Below are 20,913 nucleotides of genomic sequence, written 5' to 3' on the forward strand. Positions count from 1 at the left end.
TTTGTGGGGGACAGTCTTGCTGTGTCGCCGCCAGAGTGGAGTGCAGTGGCACCGTCTCAACTCACTACAACCTCCGTCATCCGGGTTCAAGTGATTCTCCTGCCTCAGCCTCCCGAGTAGCTGGGACTACAGGCGTGCGCCACACTCGGCTAATTTTTTTGTGTGTTTTTAGTAGAGACAGGGTTTCACCATGTTGGCCAGGATGGTCTCAATCTGTTGAACTCGTGATCTGCCTACCTCAGCTTCCCAAAGTGCTGGGATTACAGGTGTGAGCCACTGCGCCCGGCCTACATTACCTTTTGTATGTAAAGATACATAGGCTGGGCACAGTGGCTAATGCCTGTAATCCCAGCACTTTGGGGGGCCAAGGCAGGCGGATCATGAGGTCAGGAGATTGAGACCATCCTGGCCATGGTGAAATCCGGTCTCTACTAAAATACAAAAAATTAGCTGTACCTGGTGGCGCACGCCTATAGTCCCAGCTACTCAGGAGGCTGAGGCAGGGAATCACTTGAACCTGGGAGACGGAGGTTGCAATGAGCCAAGATCACACGACTACACTCCAGCCTGGCGACAGAGCAAGACTCCATCTCAAAAAAAAGAAAAAAATTACATAAATATTTACCATTGTGTTATAATAGTCTACATCTTCAGTATAGTAACATGCAGTACTGATTTGTAGCCTAGGAACAGTAGACTATACCATATGACCTAGACTTGTAGCAGGCTAAATACCATCTAGGTTTGCATAAGTATACTTTATATGATGTTTGCAGAGTGATAAAATTGCCTAATGATGCATTTCTCAGACATATCCCTATTGTTAAGTGACACACGACTGTAATTCAAAGCATTTTATCTTTGCTTTGCTGATTCAAAAGCTGATCATTTGGCTCTCTCAGTGGCGCACGGCTGTAATCCCAGTACTGTCAGGTAGGCAGATCACTAGGTCAGGAGTTCAAGACCAGCTTGACCAACATGGTGAAATCCCGTCTCTACTAAAGATATAAAAATTAGCCGGGTGTGGTGGCGCGCACCTGTAATCCTGGCTTCTCGGGAGGCTGAGTCAGGAGAATTGCTTGAACCCAGGAGGCGGAGGTTGCAGTGAGCCAAGATTATGCCATTGCACTCCAGATGACAGGGCGAGACTCTGTCTCCCCCCCCCAAAAAAAAGCCGATCAATCACATTGAGTGAATTAACAAAAAAATCTTAGTTATTGGACGGGATGAACGATACATTGACAAGTTAGCCTCTTTCAAGGATAAAAATGCATTTTAACCAGTTATTCTGATAGAATAACTTACGGGAGTATCTGAAAAAAATGCTCATGGTTAAATCATTGTTCTTTCCTTTTAGTTTTTAACGATGGCAGTTCCCGGGAACTAATGAACCTCACTGGAACAATTCCTGTGCCTTATAGAGGTAAATGTCTTACGTTATTAGGTTTCCAGCATGGATGAATTTTGAATACATAATAAATACGTTGCCAAAGAGTTATAAGTAAATTAAATCTACTTTCTCATGGCTTTCATACTGACAGGGATTTTAACTTCTATTTAAATTGAATTTTATGTGGCAGCAACACCTAACATTTTCAGCTTTTCAAACTTCTTTACCAAGATATATGAACAAATAAGTGCCTAAGTTCACCTGAGGAATTTGATGTTTCACAGAATCAAAGAATCTTAGAACTAGAAAGGAATCTTACTTGTTTCCTAGTTCAGCCTCCCACACCATTCAAACTTCTCTGACAATGGGAAGCTAAGATACAGGCTTCAAAGTCAGGACGGAGTTATGTTTGAGTTCTTGCTCAAACATAACTACAGGGACTGTAGCATTCTGGTCCATTTTTCCAAGTACTGTAATCATGAGTCACATAACAATGTTTCAGTCAGTGACCACATATATGATGGAGATTCCATAAGATTTTAATAGTGCTGAAAAACTTTTTATTGCTTAGTGACATCTTAGCCATAATAACATTGTAGCACAATACATTACCTTTTTTGTTGTTGTTTGTTTGAGGGAGACAGAGTCTTGCTGTGTCGCCAATCTTAGCAGTTTTGTGACATGTTCTAGGTGGACATCTATGAAATTTGGGTAATGGTACCTAACTTGGGGAAAATGAGCATTTATTAGATAATGGATGTAAAGGACTTGGCACAGAACCTGGAATATAATAAGCAGACAATTAAAAGTAGCTATTATTTATGGTTGTGATGTTGGTGATAATGCTAATGATAGATCATTAATTTGTTAGCCAGTCCTTTACCCTCTGCTGAAATACTTAGCGGTAAGGAAGCATTTAGCCTCATGAGAGACCATTTTGTTTTTGGACAGCTCTGTTTGTTAATTATTCCTTGTAACTAGTTAAGACCTATGTCCTTTACCCATTGATTTCACATAGTGCCTGCTATGCATAAGGCAGTAACGAGAGGAAATATGGATACAAAGATGAATAAAGGATGTACCTCTTTTGGAAGAACTCCACTAATAGGGAAACAAAGAGAATAGATAGATATTTACACTATTCTAAAACTGCTATAGAATTATAAAATAAAGTGCTATGAGATTACAGAGGAGAACAGGGCCACATGAGAAGATCACAGAGGAAGTGACATTTGAGATGGTATTAAATAATAAGTCAACCATTCATAAAAAGCAGAGGGAAAAAACAGTTAATTGAGCATCAGCATTTTATAAAGCAAGTATAAGTTTAGGGAAGACAGTAAAATTTAAGATTACTAACTTTGCTTTTGCCCTCAGGAAATAAATTCTACTGGGGGAAATTGGTATGGGGTGGGGGCGGATATATGTATAAATCATATCTAAACTAAACCTCTGTTCCTTTAACCATTCTTTTTTTTTTTTTTTCCGAGACGGAGTTTCGCTCTTGTTACCCAGACTGGAGTGCAATGGCGCGATCTCGGCTCACCGCAACCTCCACCTCCTGGGTTCAGGCAATTCTCCTGCCTCAGCTTCCTGAGTAGCTGGGATTACAGGCACATGCCACCATGCCCAGCTAATTTTTTGTATTTTTATTAGAGACGGGGTTTCACCATGTTGACCAGGATGGTCTCGATCTCTTGACCTCGTGATCCACCCACCTCAACCTCCCAAAGTGCTGGGATTACAGGCGTGAGCCACCACGCCCGGCCCCCTTTAGCCATTCTTAATATGGCATAGTCCACAAGCCTAAATTACTCTGGAGAATTCTTCATTTTCACAAAGCAGAGAATTCTGGATTGTGGAAATAAACTTATGTATTAGGATATATTCTTTTGGAGATTTTTTGTTGTTCATTGTAGAAGTAATTTGTGGTTAAAAAGGTAAATCCAAAGACTCACAGATACCTGATATCTTTAGGTGAAATTTATGTATACACATTTATATGTAGTGAAACTGTTTCTAAGGGAAAAAAATGCATCTTAATTATGTTAGGAAATTCATATAGTTACTTGGGACATAGGACTTTGAGCATAGTAAGAAAAGAGTATGATTTATGTTTCATATATTTAATCTATTGGATCCTTTGAAACACTGAGTCAACTTTCTCAACTGAGATTTTATTATATAAAGCAGAGAAGTGGACATCACTGATCTGAATAACTCACTGAAAATGCCGTAAGGCATTGGTCAAGCTGTGAATACGTCAGCGTCTGTTTGGCAGTTGGATTGGGTTTTGTAATCTGGCTTTTGGTAAGAGAATTTCAGGTGTAGCTTATTTTAACACTTTCTGATATGGTACCTTAATCCCTGTTCTTCCTTTCCTTCTGTATCCCTTCCCAGCCATCCTTATTAACTGAAATGACAGGAGTCAAGTAGCAAAGAATAGATTGGCTCAATAGGTAACTCATAAAAAACATTTTGCAATAGCAAACAGATGCCGGCAGAATAATGATCAGTTAGCTCCTTCATCCTGCTGTTGTGGTTTAAAGACTGAAAATGCTAGAAACTGATTGTAAGCAGAATTTTGAAACACAAAATACTTTTTTTTTAAGTGTTGCTTTGTTGTAGCTCTCTCTTATTTACCTATTATGCTATTAATTTAAAAATAATAAAAATAAAGTAACTGAAGTTTCTATTTCTTTTTTAGGTAATACATATAATATTCCAATATGCCTATGGCTACTGGACACATATCCATATAATCCCCCTATCTGTTTTGTTAAGCCTACTAGTTCAATGACTATTAAAACAGGAAAGCATGTTGATGCAAATGGGAAGATATATCTTCCTTATCTACATGAATGGAAACACGTAAGTATTAATAATGTTCTGTGAATTAGTTGTGTGTTCTATATTTTGCTCACTAGCATCTGCTTTCTTAAGCACTGAAGGAGGATGCCAAGTAGGATAGATAAGTCCAGGTCATGGACTAATCACTGAGTTGAGGGTAAATTACTTGCTAAAAGAAATGGATTTGTATAGAGCATTGTAATTTTCAGTATACTTATATTCACTTTTTTTTTTTTGGCTTGAGTTGAACCTTTTAAAATAGGCAGGATTCACATGGTAGGAAGTGCATTTTATTTATTTATTTTTTATTTTTATTTTTTGGAAGTGCATTTTAAAAAATAGTATCCTGGTGGAGTAGTTATAGAATTCAAATCTCATTACTCAAAGCATTTCTGTCAAGAATAATAGGAGGGAACTTCTGTTCACGTATCTGATGGTGTAACTGTGACAGATTAATGTTCCTATGAAAAATAACTAGAAAAACAATACAAAATAAAACACCTGTTGGAAGGCTTTGGAAAGCTGTTTAGGCAATCAAAGACATGGATGGCCAAGATTCTATAGAGAAGGAAACAGTAAAGAGATGAGGCAGTTCTGCCAATAGCTTTTCTCCTGGGGTACTTACCGATTTTTTTTGTTGTTGTTGTTTCATTCTGTTGCCCAGGCTGGAGTGCAGTGGCGTGATCTCAGCTCACTGCAACCTCCACCTCCGAGCTTCAAGTGATTCTCCTGCCTCAGCCTCCTGAATAGCTGGGATTATAGGTACCCGCCACCACACCTGGCTAAGTTTTATATTTTTAGTAGAGATGGGGTTTCACCATGTTGGCGAGGCTGTTCTCAAACTCCTGACCTCAAGTGATACACTCGCCTCGGCCTCCTAAAGTGTTGGGATTACAAGCATGAGCCACCATACCTGGTCTACTTACTGATTCTTGATGCAGGGAGAATGGCTGAGAATCTGGGCAAAGGGCCATAGCTAAGAGGCAGAGAAACCTACAGAGTCTCTAAGCAGTCTCACAGGGCTGAAAAGACAAAAGTTGCTGTTCTGTCTACCAAAGTAACTACGACTTTCAGATCCAAGATTTGGGAGAAAAGGAAGTCATGAAGAAGTAAGTGGGTCTGGGCATGGTGGCTCATGGCTGTGATCACAGGACTTTGGGAAGCTGAGGCAGGAGGATTACCCCATCTCTATAAAAAAATATTTTAAAACTAGGCATGGTGGTGTGTGCCTGTGACCCCAGCTACTCAGGAAACTGAGATGAAAAGATCACTGGAGCCTGGCAGTTTGAGGCTGCAGTGAGCCATGATCACATCACTGTACTCCAGCCTGGACAACAGAGCAAGACCTGTCTCAAAAAAAAAAAAAAAAAAAAATGAGATACTCCGAGTTTCTCACCCTAAGAGATATGTTGAATTTCTGAGCTTCAAAGGTAAGATGATGGCAAGGTACAGTGGCTCATGCTTGTAATCTCAGCACTTTGGGAGGCTGAGATGGACGGATCACGAGGTCAAGAGTTCAAAATCAGCGTGGCCAATATGGTAAAACCCCATCTCTACTAAAAATATAAAAATTAGCCAGGTGTGGTCGCACACACCTGTAGTCCCAGCTACTTGGGAGGCTGAGGCAGAAGAATCACTTGAACCTGGGAGGCAGAGGTTGCCGTGAGCCAAGATTGTACCACTGTACTCCAGCCTGGGTGACAGAACAAGACTCTGTCTCAAAAAAAAGAAAAAGAAAAAGATGCTAAAAAAATAAGCAGAAAGCCTCTGAAAAACAGCCAACTTTTCAGCAGTCTCAGGTTGAGGAGGCAATTGAAATTCAGTACCTTATCAAGAATAAGAGGAACAAGTAAACATCCTAGGCCGTTAGTTGGCACCACTGGAGGAACCCATGTTAGGAGGGAGAACTTAGAGGTAGAATGAGCCTTATAAAAATCTGTCCTTGAGGTCAGGTGGGGTGGCCTCACACCTGTAGTCTCAGCACTTTGGGAGACTGAGGTGGGAGGATCACTTGAGGCCAGGAGTTTGAGACCAGCCTGGGCAACATGGTGAAACCCTGTCTTTACTAAAAATACAAAAATTAGCCGGGTGTGCCAGCTACTCAGGAGGGTGAGGCAGGAGAAGCACTTGAACCTGGGGGGGCAGAGGTTGCAGTGAGCTGAGGTCGCGCCACTGCACTCCAGTCTGGGTGACAGAGTGAGTGAGACTCCGTCTCAAAAAAAAAAAAAAATCCTTAAGTCAGCTCAGTCCCTGATTTTATTAAGGTGATCCTGACTGTTTCTGCCTGCCACAGGATAGGGTGAGCCCTTAGTGGAAGAAGGTAATATATAGACCCTTTATAATTTTTCACAATGCCCAGCATATAATTTATATCTATCAGGTACACCAAGAAAACCAAGAAGGAAAAAAGACAATAGAAACAGGACATCCCCCCCACTATAGCCCCACAAACACACACGTAACTTAGTTATCAGACACAAACTTAAAAATGATTGTGATCAGTGTGTTCAAGAAAATAGAGGACAAAATGAAAAATTTTATTAAAAAGAAAAGTGGAAATCTTAGAACTGAAAAATAGAATTAATAGAGATTAAGAACTCAGGCCGGAGGCAGTTACTCACACCTGTAATCCCAGCATTTTGGGAGGCCAAGGCAGGCAAATCATGAGGTCGGGAGTTTGAGACCAGCCTGGCCAACGTGGTGAAACCCCGTCTCTACTAAAAATACAAAAAAAATTAGCTGGGTGTAGTGGCGGGCTATGTAGTCACCTGTAGTCCCAGCTACATGGGAGGCTGAGGCAGGAGAATTGCTTGAACCCAGGAGGCAGAGGTTGCAGTGAGCCGAGATCGTGCCTGCCACTGCACTCCAGTCCTGGCAACAGAGTGAAACTCCGTTTCAAAAAAAAAAAACTCAGTGGATGGGTTTAGTAGCACATTGGATTCAGTAGAATAGAGACTGCCTCAGCCTCCTGAGTAGCTGGGATTACAGGTGCCCACCACCACACCTGGCCAATTTTTGTATTTTTAATAGAGATGGGGTTTCGCCACTTTGGCCAGGCTGGTCTCAAACTCTTGACTTCAGGTGATCCACCTGCCTCAGCCTCCCAAAGTCAGGATTACAGGTGTGAGCCACCACACCCAGCCTCAGTTTGACTTCTTAAAATGTTGCTTTATAATAGACCTGGAAGTAGATATTAACATAGATATTAATTTTCTTTTCTTCAAAGAATTTAGTGTAAAATTAATGATGTGGTAATTAAAACTTACCTTGACAAAACTGTAGGAATGTATGAATGAAGAATTGATTCATACTACAACATGAATGAACTCTGAAAACATTATGCCAAGTGAAAGAAGCCAAGCACAAAAGGCCATATATTATATGATTTAATCTATATGAAACATTCAGGAAAGCAAATCCATAGAGATGGAAAGTAGATTAGTGGTTGCTAAAGGGCTGTGGGAAAAGGGAAATGGGAAGTGACTACTAATGGGTACAGGGTTTCTTTTTGGGATGATGAAAATATTCTGGAATTAGATGGTGGTAATGGTTGCATAGCTTTGTGAAATAATAAAACCAACTGAAATGTATACTTTAAAAGGAGAAATTTTATGAGATGTGAATTATATCTCACTTACATTCATGAGGCTTACATGAGGCTATGATTTAGTTAAGGAATTTTGTTGGGCTGAAAAACTGAGAAAAGAAAGTGTGTGGTCTCATTGGCCACTCCCACACACGCCAGCCACAATATCTGTGAATGTGGCACAGATACTGTGCTTGTAACACCCCAAGTCTCAGTGTATAAATTTACAGACACAAGAAAAGTATTAGAACAGTAGAAATCAGCAAGTTTTTACAGAAAGCTTTGGGAAATGTTACTCATTGCCATCTTTCATAAATTAGGTCAAAATTGAACAACTGTGGTGAGTCTGGTTCTTTAGAGTAGGTGAAAACTACCACTGAACTCTTCTGTCAGGAGTATTAAAAGAAGTGCCAATCCTAATCCTGTAAATCCAACTACGTGGGAAGCTGAGGCAGGAGGATTGTTTGAGCCAGGAGTTCAAGTCTAAGCTGGGCCACATGGCAAGACCTTGACTGGTGGGTTGGGGGTCAGGAGGGTGTAAAAAGTAGTTACTATGAAGATTGTTACCCTCTCAAGGTGATTGAGTAATTCTTCAGAACTCGGGGAACTTATGAATGAAGTATGTGAGATGAGATCCACACAAAATAGATTAAGGAGTAAAAGAAGAATCATCAATAAGCTGTTTGAACACCTTTGTCTATCACAGTTTAATTAGTGGTTGGTAGATATATCTTGTTGGTTTTTTTGTTGTTGTTGTTGTTGTTGTTGGGTTTTGGTTTTGTTTTTTTTGAAACAGGGTCTCTAACCCAGGCTGGAGTGCAGTGGCACAATCATGGCTCACTGCAGCCTCAACCTTCCTGGCTTAGGTGATCCTCCCACTGCAACCTCTCAAGTAGCTGGGACTACAGGCGCGTGCCACACGTACAGTTTTTTATTTTTTATTTTTGTAGAGACCAAGCTGGTCTTAAACTCCTGAGCTCAAGCTGGATTCCAAAATGGGGAAGAAAGTGCTGGAATAGAGCTAGAATTTTTTAAATTATGCATGTTGCACAATAGCCTTATTTGATCCTCTGGCCTCGGCCTTCCAAAGTGCTGGGATTACAAATGTGAGCCACCATGCATGGCCAGTGGTCAAAAGATATTTGAGAGAAAATCTTAGTAACCCTTATGGAAAAATAGGCAGTCTCTTTGTCACTGTCACTGTTGTTGGAAGGAAAGATCTTTTAGCACCTTTAACAATTCACCCCTTTTGTACTACAATCTAGCAATTTCTAAGCTAAAATCTACCTATAATTTGTGCTTTTTTTTTTTTTTGAGACAGTCTTGCTCTGTCACCCAGGCTGGAGTGCAGTAGCACAATCTCAGCTCACTGTAACCTCCGCCTCTGAGGTTTAAGTGATTCTGTTGCTTCAGCCTCCAGAGTAACTGGGACCACAGGCGTACACCACCACGCCCGGCTAATTTTTGTGTTTTTAGGAGAGACGGGATTTTCCCATGTTGGCCCAGCTGGTCTCAAACTCCTGGCCTTAAGCAGTCCGCCCACCTTGGCCTCCCAAAGTGCTGAGATTACAGGTGTGAACCACCACACTTGGCTAGAATCTACTTATAATTTCAGAGTTTATAACATCTTTAATAAAAATTAATTTTAGAATATGTATTTCCAAGATATCATTGCTGTCTTTTAACAGCCCTAAATAATATTCTGACTGCTGCCTGTATCTATCCTTAATCTCTAAATTTGTACCAGTATACTTATAATAAATTGTATAGTGGCAGTAAAATAAATTTTTGTTCTGTGGAGTCAAATGAAGAACAAAACTATATGAATTTTGCAACATACTGCTTTAACTAGTGCTATTTTTATATGCTTGAAGCAAGAAACTTGCTGCACATAATGTTTAAAACCACCTAGCTCTATTAAAATAATTAAATGAAATTTTCATGATTGGGGTCCTACAAAGAAAATTGTCAAGCTGAGTTGAAAACTGATGAGAAATGACCAACCTTTTTCTTTTTCCTTTTTTTTTTTTTATTTGAGACAGAGTTTTACTCTGTCACCAGGTGCCAGGCTGGAGTACAGTGACACAATCTCGGCTCACTGCAGCCTCCGCCTCGCAGGTTCAAACAGTTCTCCTGCCTCAGCCTCCCAAGTAGCTGGGACTACAGGCGCACGCCACCACGCCCAGCTAATTTTTGTATTTTTAGTAGAGACAGGGTTTCACCATGTTGGCAAAGATGGTCTCGATCTCTTGACCTTGCGATCCGCCTGCCTCGGCCTCCCTAAGTGCTGGGATTACAGGCTTGAGCCACCGCGCCTGGCCCGACCTTTTTCTTTTTACTGAAAAGTGACTCTAGCTGACTTGAATTTGTTTTCATTTTGTAGCCACAGTCAGACTTGTTGGGGCTTATTCAGGTCATGATTGTGGTATTTGGAGATGAACCGCCAGTCTTCTCTCGTCCTATTTCGACATCCTATCCACCATACCAGGCAACAGGGCCACCAAATAGTAAGTAGAATTGAGCTTTTACTTTAAAACTCATACAAATAAAAGAGAACAGAAAGCTTTGTAAAAAAAAGAAAAAAAACTAATGACTTCTTTGCTTTTTAGCTTATCACGTTAGTGGATTTTTTGGAAGTATTCTGAGGCCCCACATCTGCATGTACAGATTCCCACCAAAGACTGGCATTTGGGCTTCCATTTGTAGGTAGAAATCTAAGAATGGTTGTGCTGGATTCCAACATGGAGGAGAAAGTGCTGGAATAGAGCTAGAATTTTTTAAATTATGCATGCTGCAGAATAGCCTTATTTGATCAGCTTGTTAGCACATATAACTTGCAAGGTAGTCTGACCTCTCCTTTCTCTATGCAACTCCAAAATCAGTGTGTAGATAAGGATTAAGGTCAACTGAACATTCATATTCAGCTATTCTGGGTATCCACAATTGGACATCTAGCTCTTAGCTTTCTTCTCTTTCGTACAGCCAGTTCATGATTTTGCCTTGTGTGGAGTGCTATGATAAGGAGACAGTATCTCTTCTCCCCTAATTGGTATATATTATCTCTGTTATGTCTATTTTCTTGAATAATTCTTACTGATACTTAAAAGTCACTCTGAATAATTGTGAGTTGGTTGTACTTACTTGTTTTGAATTTGATAAATCTGTATTGATTTTGTTGTGTTTTGAGCTGTGATTTTTTTTTTTTTTGGTAAATTTTGTTTAAGATTGTAATTAACCAAACTTGTTTAATCTTATAAGACAAATTATGTGTGCTTTCATTTTTCTTCTGCTAAAAATTATACTTTTTCCTTTTTAATCCATTCTTTCCTGAGGAAAATCTTAGTTTATAAGCTGAATGGGAATTTAACAGAAAGAATTTTTGAACCCATTTCTCTTGCCTTCCCTACCATCCCAGAATAAACTTGATTTTAGGATTAGCATTTCTTTTAATAAAGATCCTAGTGATTCTTTTGGATCAGAAATTTGTTTTTATCTTATTAAATTCTATTGACTTTAGTGCCCAAGATTAGAGTATCTTGCTTAAATTTGAAATATCAAATATTTGGCCAGGTATGGTGGCTCATGCCTGTAGTCCCAGCTACTCGGGATGCTGAGGCACAAGAATCACTTGAGCCTGGGAGGCAGAGGTTGCAGTCAGCTGAGATTGTGTTACTGCACCGCAGCATGGGCGACAGAGCGAGACTCCATCTCAAAAAAAATTGGAATATAAAATATTTCCTAGTCTCATTACCTTTATTTATTTGCTCAGATAATATAGCCAGTGACCACTAGGTAACTTTTTTAGAAATTTAAACAACTTTTTTTTTTTTTTTGAGACAGAGTCTCGTTCTGTTGTCCAGGCTGGAGTGCAGTGGCATGATCTTGGCTCACTGCAACATCTGCCTCCCGGGTTCAAGTGATTCTTGAGCCTCAGCCTCCTGAATAGCTGGGATTACAGGCGCCCACCACCATGCCCAGCTAATTTTTGTATTTTTAGAAGAGTCGGGGATTTCACCGTATTGGCCAGGCTGGTCTTGAGCACCTGACCTCATGATCCACCTGCCTCAGCTTCCCAAAGTACCAGGATTATAGGCTTGAGCCACCACAGCCGGCCTGCACATTTTTTTTTCTAAATTTCTTTGAGTTTACCTTGACATTAGAAGTGCAGTATTCAAGAAAGACACCATACTGTTGTCACTGTTGAAGTTCAGTTTTGTACTCAGTCACTATAAGTCATGTTAAACACTCTAGAACTGATTCTTTTTTTTCTTTTTTTTTTTTTTTTGTCAGTTAAGGTCAAAATAATTTCTCTTTTTCTTCCTCTACATTGATTACCATCTTGGCACCACTGATCTTAGTTCTATGACATTCATGTTCTCTTTAAAGAATATATAAAATATTCTTTAAGCTTCCTGGATTTTAACCTTTTATCCCTACTATTTCTGAGCTTTTGTTTTGTTTCTTTGTTTTGAGACAAGATCTCACTCTGTCACCTAGACTAGTTTTTGTGTGGTTTTTTTTTTTTTTTTTTTAAAGACAGAGTCTTGCTCTGTTGCTCAGGCTAGAGTGCAGTGGCATGATCTTGACCCGCTGTAACCTCTGCCTTTTGGGTTCAAGCAATTCTTCTGCCTCTGCCTCCTGAGTAGCTGGGATTACAGGCACCCACCATTGCACCCAGCTGATATTTGTATTTTTAGTAGAGATGGGGTTTCATGAACATCTTAGCTAGGCTGGTCTTGAACTCCTGATCTTATGATCCCACCCGCCTTGCCCTCCCAAAGTGCTCGGATTAACAGGCGTGAGCCACCGCACCTGGCCTAGACTAGTTTTTAACCAGTCTGGATAATGTAAGTTTTGTATAGGACTTGAAGTCTCTTGAAGTTTTCAAGCAAACCAACAAAACCAGCTGTGCTAATTGGTCAACATAGTTATAAAAGAAATATCAAAAGATTTATTAGATATAATAAAGAAGTTACTCTGTAAGAAGTTAACCTTGGAGCAAAGGAGACCAGAATTACCTCCGTCTAAATTTGAAATTGAACCTGACTTTATCGCAGGTTGTAGACTTCTTGAGAACTTTAAAAGCTGACCAGGTTGACCTGTTTGCCAGTTCTTCTGGTTGGGATTGTCATAAGTATTGTAATTCATGTTTAACGATGTGAGGATTATAAGAGGGTGAGGTATTTGTTTTGTTTTGGTTCTGAGATTTAGATTTTTTAACTATGAAATTTTGCTGTGTATTGACAGTATGATGTATATCTTATTCAGTAGCCTACATCTTCAGGCTTTGTATGTTATTTTTACAATGTTAAAAAATTGTTTTTAGCTTCCTACATGCCAGGCATGCCAGGTGGAATCTCTTCATACCCATCTGGATACCCTCCCAATCCCAGGTAATGAAAAATTATCTTTTGAATAATTATATTACAAATTATTCTATTAGATCTAGAATCAAAATAATTTGCCAGTTAGGGTATTAAAATAAATTTAGTTGCAATTTAGTGGAAGATAAAGGTTGGTTTATTGCTGAAATTTTAAGGTATGTATATATAGTTTGAAATGTGTTTCTTTCAATCTAGAGAAATGCAGCTCCTTGGCTTCGTTTTTATTTTGCAGAGAAAAGGAATAGGATGAGTAATGACAGTGATCTCAGTTGGTTTTTGACCTTGAAGTCCTTGTTATTTCCCTTTTAAGAAATTTGTGTATCTAGTATAGATAGCTGAAATATTAATGGACTGTTCATCATAATGAATTCAGCCAAGGGGAAGAACATTTTCTAATCCTCTCTTCTTTTTTTTTTTTTGAGACAGAGCTTCGCTCTTATTGCCCAGGATGGAGTGCGATGGCATGATCTTGGCTCACTGCAACCTCCACCTTCTGGGTTCAAGCAATTCTCCTGCCTCAGCCTCCTGAGTAGCAGGGACTATAGGCACACACCACCATGCCCAGCTAGTTTTTGTATTTTTAGCAGAGATGGGGTTTCGCCATGTTGGCCAGGATAGTCTTGATCTCTTGATCTCTTGACCTTGTGATCCCCCTGCTTTCAGCCTCCCTAAGTGCTAGGATTACAGGCGTGAGCCACTGCACCCAGCAATACGCTTTTTTTGTTGTTGTTGTTAAGAAGAAAAAAAAAGACATAGGCTGGGCTCGGTGGCTCACGCCTCTAATCCCAGCACTTTGGGAGGCCGAGGCGGGTGGATCACAAGGTTAGGCCGTGTTCACTTGGCTAATATGGTGAAACCCCATCTCTACTAAAAATACAAAAATTACCTGGGTGTGGTAGTACACATCTGTAATCCCAGCTACTTGGGAGACTGAGGCAGGAGAATCACTTGAACCCAGGAGGCGGAGGTTGCAGTGAGCTGAGATCATGCCACTGTACTCAAGCTTAGGTGACAGAGCAAGACTCTGTCTCAAAAAAAAAAAAAAAAAAAAAAAAAAAAGAGCAAGACTCTGTCTCAAAAAAAAAAAAAGACATAACTGGCCAGGCGTGGTGGCTCACGCCTGTAATCCCAACACTTTGGGAGGCTGAGGGGCTGATCACTGAGGTCAGGAGTTTGAGACCAGCCTGGCCAACATGGTGAAACCCTGTCTCTACTAAAAATACAAAAATTAGCCAGGCATGGTGGCACATGCCTGTAATCCCAGCTATTTGGGATGCTGAGATAGGAGAATTGCTTGAACCCAGGAAGCAGAGGTTGCAGTGAGCTGAGATCATGCCGTTGCACTCCACCCTTGGTGACAGAGCAAGACTCCGTCTGAAACAAACAAAAAACCCAGAACCTATCTTTTCTATAAATTGCAGGAATCAATCAGTGATTCAGATAATGGGGTCAAACTTGTCACATGATATTTATTCAGTTCATAGACTACCTGTGCTATCAACCTTTATTATCCACTTAGTAATAACATAGATAACTAAATTAACAATGAAATTAGTCTGTTAATAACACACACTAGAAAGTCAGTGAGAAATAATTATTAACTCATGTTTTAAATGTGTACTTGTTTCAGTGGTAATCTAGGAGTACTCTCCAAAGTGGTCTTTGGGCTAACTTAAAATGCCAGCCAGCACTTTGGGAAGCCAAGGTGAGAAAATCACTTGAGCCCAGGAGTTTGAGACTATCCTGGGTGACATAGTAGACCCCATCTCTACAAAAAAATTAAAATTAGTCAGGTATGGTAGTGTGAACCTGTAGTCCCAGCTGCTTGGGAGCCTAAAGTGGATCACTTGAGCCTGCAGTTCAAGGATGCGGTGAGCCATAATTGCACCACTGCACTTCAGCCTGGGCAACAGAGTGAGAACCTGTCTCAAATAAATAAATAAATAAATAAATAAAAGACTGGCCTATACTGGTGCCAAAATGAGACTTCCAGCTGCTGTAAACAATTAGAAAAATTTAACGCTACTAACTCCTCTTAGTTTCATAACCTAATCATAATCCTCATAGATAAATGCAGACAGATTTCTGAACACATGTCATAGGTAAATATAAATATGTACATATGTAATATCTAGGATCTTAAAAGTTAATTTAGCAAACATTTCATTTCTGGGTCTTCTTTTCACAACTTTTTAGAAGGTAGTAAGCATACTGTCACTTTAGATAGATAAGCAGAGATTAGAAGAACATTTGTCAGGGACAATAGAGAAAGATTCCTTTGGTAGTAATATATAAGCAGGTTATACATTTTAGATTTCTTGAGGCCTTAAATTTTCTGATTAAGTTCTAGAAATGGAATCCTACCTGAAGCCTTGAAATTACAAGCCTTTCTACTGAACAGTTGCTAGTAAAAGGAGCTTTGGACATAGAGGAATAATTGTTGAAGGTACACTATGGAAATGGACTTCTGAACAATAAAGCTATAGATGGAGATTTCTCTGAAGTTAATACCTGTAGGCTTAGAAGAGTTTCATACCAAGTTACAAAAAAATTTGGCAATATGATCACATCTTTGCAAAGGTATGCAAGATAGGAGAAACTCCAGAATAAAAGAAACAGCAGTTTATCCCAGTTTTCAAAAAGGTGGATTTAGAAATTTCAGTAAGATTGACATTTCCTTACAACATTATAGCATGAATTACCAAAGAGACTGGAAACAAAAGTACTGTGTTCAGTAACTTCTAGTATGTATCTACTAGGAACAAAAATGTCCTTTTAAAAAAATTTTGATTTTATACTGATAGATAAGTACCATGATTACATTGAATCTTCAGCAAGTCATATATAACATTTTTTGTGGAGGAGAAGTTATAAAGTTGGAGCTGATATACAAATAGGTGAATCTTTGAACCACTGCATTGAAAAAGGATTATTGACCATAAACTCAGAAGGAGCTCTTGCTCCAGTGCTTAGGCTACCTTTTTTTTTTTTTTTTTGAGACAAGGCTTCACTCTGTCACCCAGACTGGAGTGTGGTGGCGTAATCTCAGCTCACTTCCTGGGCTTAGGTGATCCTTCCACTTCAGCCTCCCAAGTAGCTGGGACTACAGATGCGTGCCACACTTAGCTAATTTTTGTATTTTTGTAGAGATGGTTTCACCATGTTGCCTAGGCTTGTCTTGAGCTCCTGGACTCAAGTGATCCGCCTGCCTCAGCCTCCCAAAGTGCTAGGATTACAGGTGTGAGTCACTACACCCAGCCTGGGCTCACTCTTTTTAATCAGCAGTTTTAATGAGCGTGTAAAAGGCAAATGTCATAGAATTGACAATTGTAGCTAAAGTAGGATTAATTGAGATTTATTGTCCAACTAAGCAGGTAGCCAGTAATCATCCTTTTCTAATTTTCTTCGTGATTGTAAGGGAAACACTGACTAGTAAGCATTCAGAGGAAAGCAATTAGATTTGAAAATCGTGTCCTGAGACAAATGGTTAAAGGAATTAAGAATATTTAACCCAAAGAAAAGAAGCTTGAGGGAACAATGTTAGAATTTCTCAAATATATGAGTTTTAGGAGTCTTCAAATAGTTCAGTGATCTTCCAAAATGCAAATTTAGGACTCCTATTTAGAAATTATATTGAAATGATGTTTAATGTTAAAGAAAGATGACCATTTGTCAGGGATGTTGTAAATGATACGTATAGGTAAGAGATTGTTGAAAAGGTAATTGGAGTAGAAAACCTTTAAAGAAAGTTCCTCTGAGTTTGATATAAATACATGAATAACAGAAAGTGTCAAGAAAGTGAGAAAAAAGTTGTTTTTAATCTATTTAAAGACGAGTTTGGTACGAATGTTATCGAAAGAGGAAAAAAAGACAAGTATTTTCGGGTTAAATATCCTCAAAGGTTACCAGTAAGCCATAGGTAAAATTTCACATAGATTGAGAAATCAGAAAAGTTCTCTCACAGATTACTTGTTGCTTCTGATGCTGTTGGATTGTCCTTAGAAATACTCGTTAGTTTCTGTGCTGTGAAGTTGACTGTCATATAAGTGGGACAAAGTAAGAGCATTTAACTATTTAAGAGTAAATCCACTGTCATTAATACAATTTCCATAGAACTTTAATAAACACCTGCAGCTCTAAAACTATAAATTCATCAACTGGTATAACAACCATATGCCAAGCTTAACTTCCTGAATGGGATTCTTGAAAATACTATAACATTGGGTCATCTTAAATGTTAAATGTTTTTTGTCCTTTTCTTTAGTGGTTACCCAGGCTGTCCTTACCCACCTGGTGGTCCATATCCTGCCACAACAAGTTCCCAATACCCTTCCCAGCCTCCTGTGACCACTGTTGGTAAGTACCCTTGAAAACTTGTGTTTCTCAGTGTAAGCAAAGTCTAAGTCCCTGTTGTGAAAAGCACAATTTACTTTTACTTGTGAAATTTTGGACTATTTCTTCTTAGACAAAAACCTTTAATAGTGTACTATAATCTAAAACTTGAAGTAAATGATTTATTATCATGTAAATGAACCTTCTACCAGGGCATAAAAATAAATCTGATTAACTCATCAATCTTTCCTTTGGTCACATAGTTTTATTTGTGAGCCAAACATGTGTTGAACTATTGACAGATACACACATTTTTCTAGCTTGGTTATATGTGAAAACAGATGAGCATCATTAATAGAAGAAAGTAAAGTGGGTTAAAGTCTGGGCGAGGTGGCCCACGCCTGTAATCCCAGCACTTTGGGAGGCCAAGGCAGGCAGATCATGTGAGGTCAGGAGTTCGAGACCAGCCTGGCCAACATGGTGAAACCCCGTCTCTACTAAAAATACAAAAATTAGCTGGGCATGGTGGCAGGTGCCTGTAATCCCAGCTACTCGGGAGGCTGAGGCAGGAGAATCGCTTGAACCTGGGAGGCAGAGGTTGCAGTGAGCTGAGATCACGCCATTGCACTCCAGCCTGGGGGACAAGAGTGAGACTTCATCTCAAAAAAAAAAAAAAAGTAAGTAAAATGGGTTAATATGAGCAGGTCAAATAAGACAAATTATTTTGAAGACCAGTAGTTTTTGCTTTTTGTATTTGTTTATTAGTGTTACCTGAAATATAATTTTGTTCAACTAAGAAAACTAAGGCAGTAAGACAATTTCTTTAGACTCCAGCCTTCATCTATGTCTATCTCTTACTACCTGCATCACCACATCTGCCTTCTCCCTGTTACCATAAGTTGGTTATCTTTGCTTCTATCTAAAGCTGATTTCTCCACTAGACCTTATCCCCTCTAACTTACTCACAGGCATCACTGCAGCAATTCTTTTCTCTCAAGTCATGTTCTCTACTGGATGACTCTCATCAGCACACAAAACCATGTCCTAAAAAAACCTTGAAGAGTTGAGTCCTCCTCTTGAGACAAACACATGGAAAGACATGTCATCCCCATGAAGAATTAATATTGTTAAAAAGACTATATTACCCAAAACATTCTGCAGATTCAGTGCAATCTCTATCAAAGTATCAATGTCATTTTTCATAGAAATAGAAAAAGCTGTCATAAAATTCATATGGAACCAAAAAAGCCAAATAGCCAAAATGATCTTGAGCAAAAAGAACAAAGCTGGAAGCATCATACTACCTGACTTCAAAATATATTACAAGGTTATAGTAACCAAAACAGCATGATATTGGTATAAAAACAGGTATAGATCAATGGAACAGAATAAAGAGCCTAGAAATAAATCCACATATTTACAGTCAACTGATTTTCAGCAAAGGTGCCAAAAACATACATTGTGAAAAAGATATCATTGTTCATAAATGGTACTGGGAAAACTGGACATCCATATGCAGAAGAATTAAACTGGACTCCTATCTTACACCACATAAAAAATCAACTTGAGATGGATTAAAGACTTAATGTAAGACCTAAAACTATAAAACTTAAGAAGAAGATATAGGGGAAACCCTTCAGGACATTGGCCTAAGCTATGGTTTTATGGTTAATATCTCAAAAGCAAAGTCAAAAAAATAGACAGCTGATAGGAAATTAAAAAGCTTCTGGGCCAGGCACAGTGGCTCACACCTGTAATCCCAGCATTTTAGGAGGCCAAGGTGGGTGGATCACTTGAGGTCAGGAGTTCAAGACAGCCTGCCAACATGATGAAACCCCATCTCTACTAAAAGCTAAAAATACAAAAATTATTCGGGCATGGTGATGCACCACTGTAATCCCAGCTACTCAGGAGGCTGAGGCAGGAGAATCGCTTGAACCCGGGAGGTAGAGGTTGCAGTGAGCTGAGAGCGTGCCACTGCACTCAGCCTTGGCAGCAGAGCTAGACCTTGTCTCAAAAAAAAAAAAAAAAAAAGCTTCTGCACAACAAAGGAGATAGTCAACAAAGAGACAGTCTGTTGAGTGTGAGAAAATATTTGCAAACTACTCATCTGCAAGGGTCTAATATAAATATACAAGGTATTCAAACCACTTAACAGTTAAAAAAAAATTAAAAAGTGGGCAAAGAACATGAATAGACATTTCTTAAAGGAAGACATACAAATGGCCAACAGGTGTATTAAAAAATGCTCAGTATCACTCATCATCAGGAAAATGCAGATTAAAAACCCTAAGGAAATATAATCTCATCCCAGTTTGAATGGCCACTATTAAAAAGACAAAATAACAGATGCTGGTAAGGATGAGGAGAAAAGGAAACTTATACAATGTTGGTGGGAATGTAAATTAAAACCACTATGGAAAACAGTATGACTATTTCTAAAAAAACTAAAATTAGAACTACCGAACAGTTCAGCAGTCCCACTACTGGGTATTTATCCAAAGGAAAGGAAATCAGTATATTAAAGGAATACCTGTACTCCCATATTTATAGCAACAATATTCATACTACCTAAGATATGGAATAAACCTAAGTATTTATCGGCAGATGAATGGATAAAGACAATGTGGTATATGTACACAATGGAATGTTATTCAGCCATAAAAAAGAGAATGAAAATGTCATTGTAGCAACGTGAATGGAATTGGAAATAAACTAGGCACAGAAAGACAAATATTGAATGTTCTCATGTGGGAGCTAAAAAACTTGACCTCCTGAATGATAGACGCCAGAGACAAGGGTGTGTAGGTGGGAGAGGACTCATAAAGAAAGGTGGGTTAATGAGTGCAAACATAGAGTTAGAAGGAATAAGTTCTAATGTTCGATAGCAGAGTAGGGTGACTATAGTTAACAATGTATTGTCTATTTCAAAATAGAAGACTTAAAATGTTCTCAACACATAGAAATTATAATCAATACTCAAGGTGATGGATACCCTAAATACCCTCACTTGATCATTACACATTCTGTGCAGGTAACAAAATACCACGTTACCCACATAAATATGTACGAATACTATGTATGTTTAAAAAGTTTTTTTTAAAAAAGAATCATCTCTATTCCACTTTTCCTGCCACCACTATTGCTTATCTTCATTCTTCTCTGAATAATTCCTTGAAACAACTGCCTTTGTTCTTTAATTACTCTTCTCCCTTTCTCTTAAACCTCCTCCTTTTGGGCTTTCTCTCATACCATTTCGCTAAAACTGGTCATGATTACCAATAATCTTTTTTGTTTGTTTGTTTGTTTGAGACGGACTTTTGCTCTTGTTGCCCAGGCTGCATGGAATGCAATGGCGCGATCTCAGCTCA

General features: G+C 39.0%; 1 protein-coding gene across 3 annotated transcripts in view; it reads left to right on the forward strand.

Moving 5' to 3' along the window:
* Positions 1–20,913, forward strand: part of TSG101 (tumor susceptibility 101) — a 54,871-nt gene that overhangs the window by 10,135 nt on the left and 23,823 nt on the right. For all 3 annotated transcript variants that reach the window (XM_012456528.2, XM_012456529.3, XM_064365120.1), the window contains 5 exons: positions 1,358–1,423; positions 4,098–4,261; positions 10,210–10,333; positions 13,153–13,219; positions 17,475–17,566. In XM_012456528.2, coding sequence (XP_012311951.1) covers positions 1,358–1,423; positions 4,098–4,261; positions 10,210–10,333; positions 13,153–13,219; positions 17,475–17,566 — 513 coding nt within the window. The remainder of the gene's footprint in view (positions 1–1,357; positions 1,424–4,097; positions 4,262–10,209; positions 10,334–13,152; positions 13,220–17,474; positions 17,567–20,913) is intronic.

This window comes from Aotus nancymaae, unplaced genomic scaffold (assembly GCF_030222135.1).
Source record: "Aotus nancymaae isolate 86718 unplaced genomic scaffold, 86718_ANA_hifiasm-v0.15.2.pri h1tg000059l, whole genome shotgun sequence".
In the NCBI taxonomy this organism is placed as follows: Eukaryota; Metazoa; Chordata; class Mammalia; order Primates; family Aotidae; genus Aotus; species Aotus nancymaae.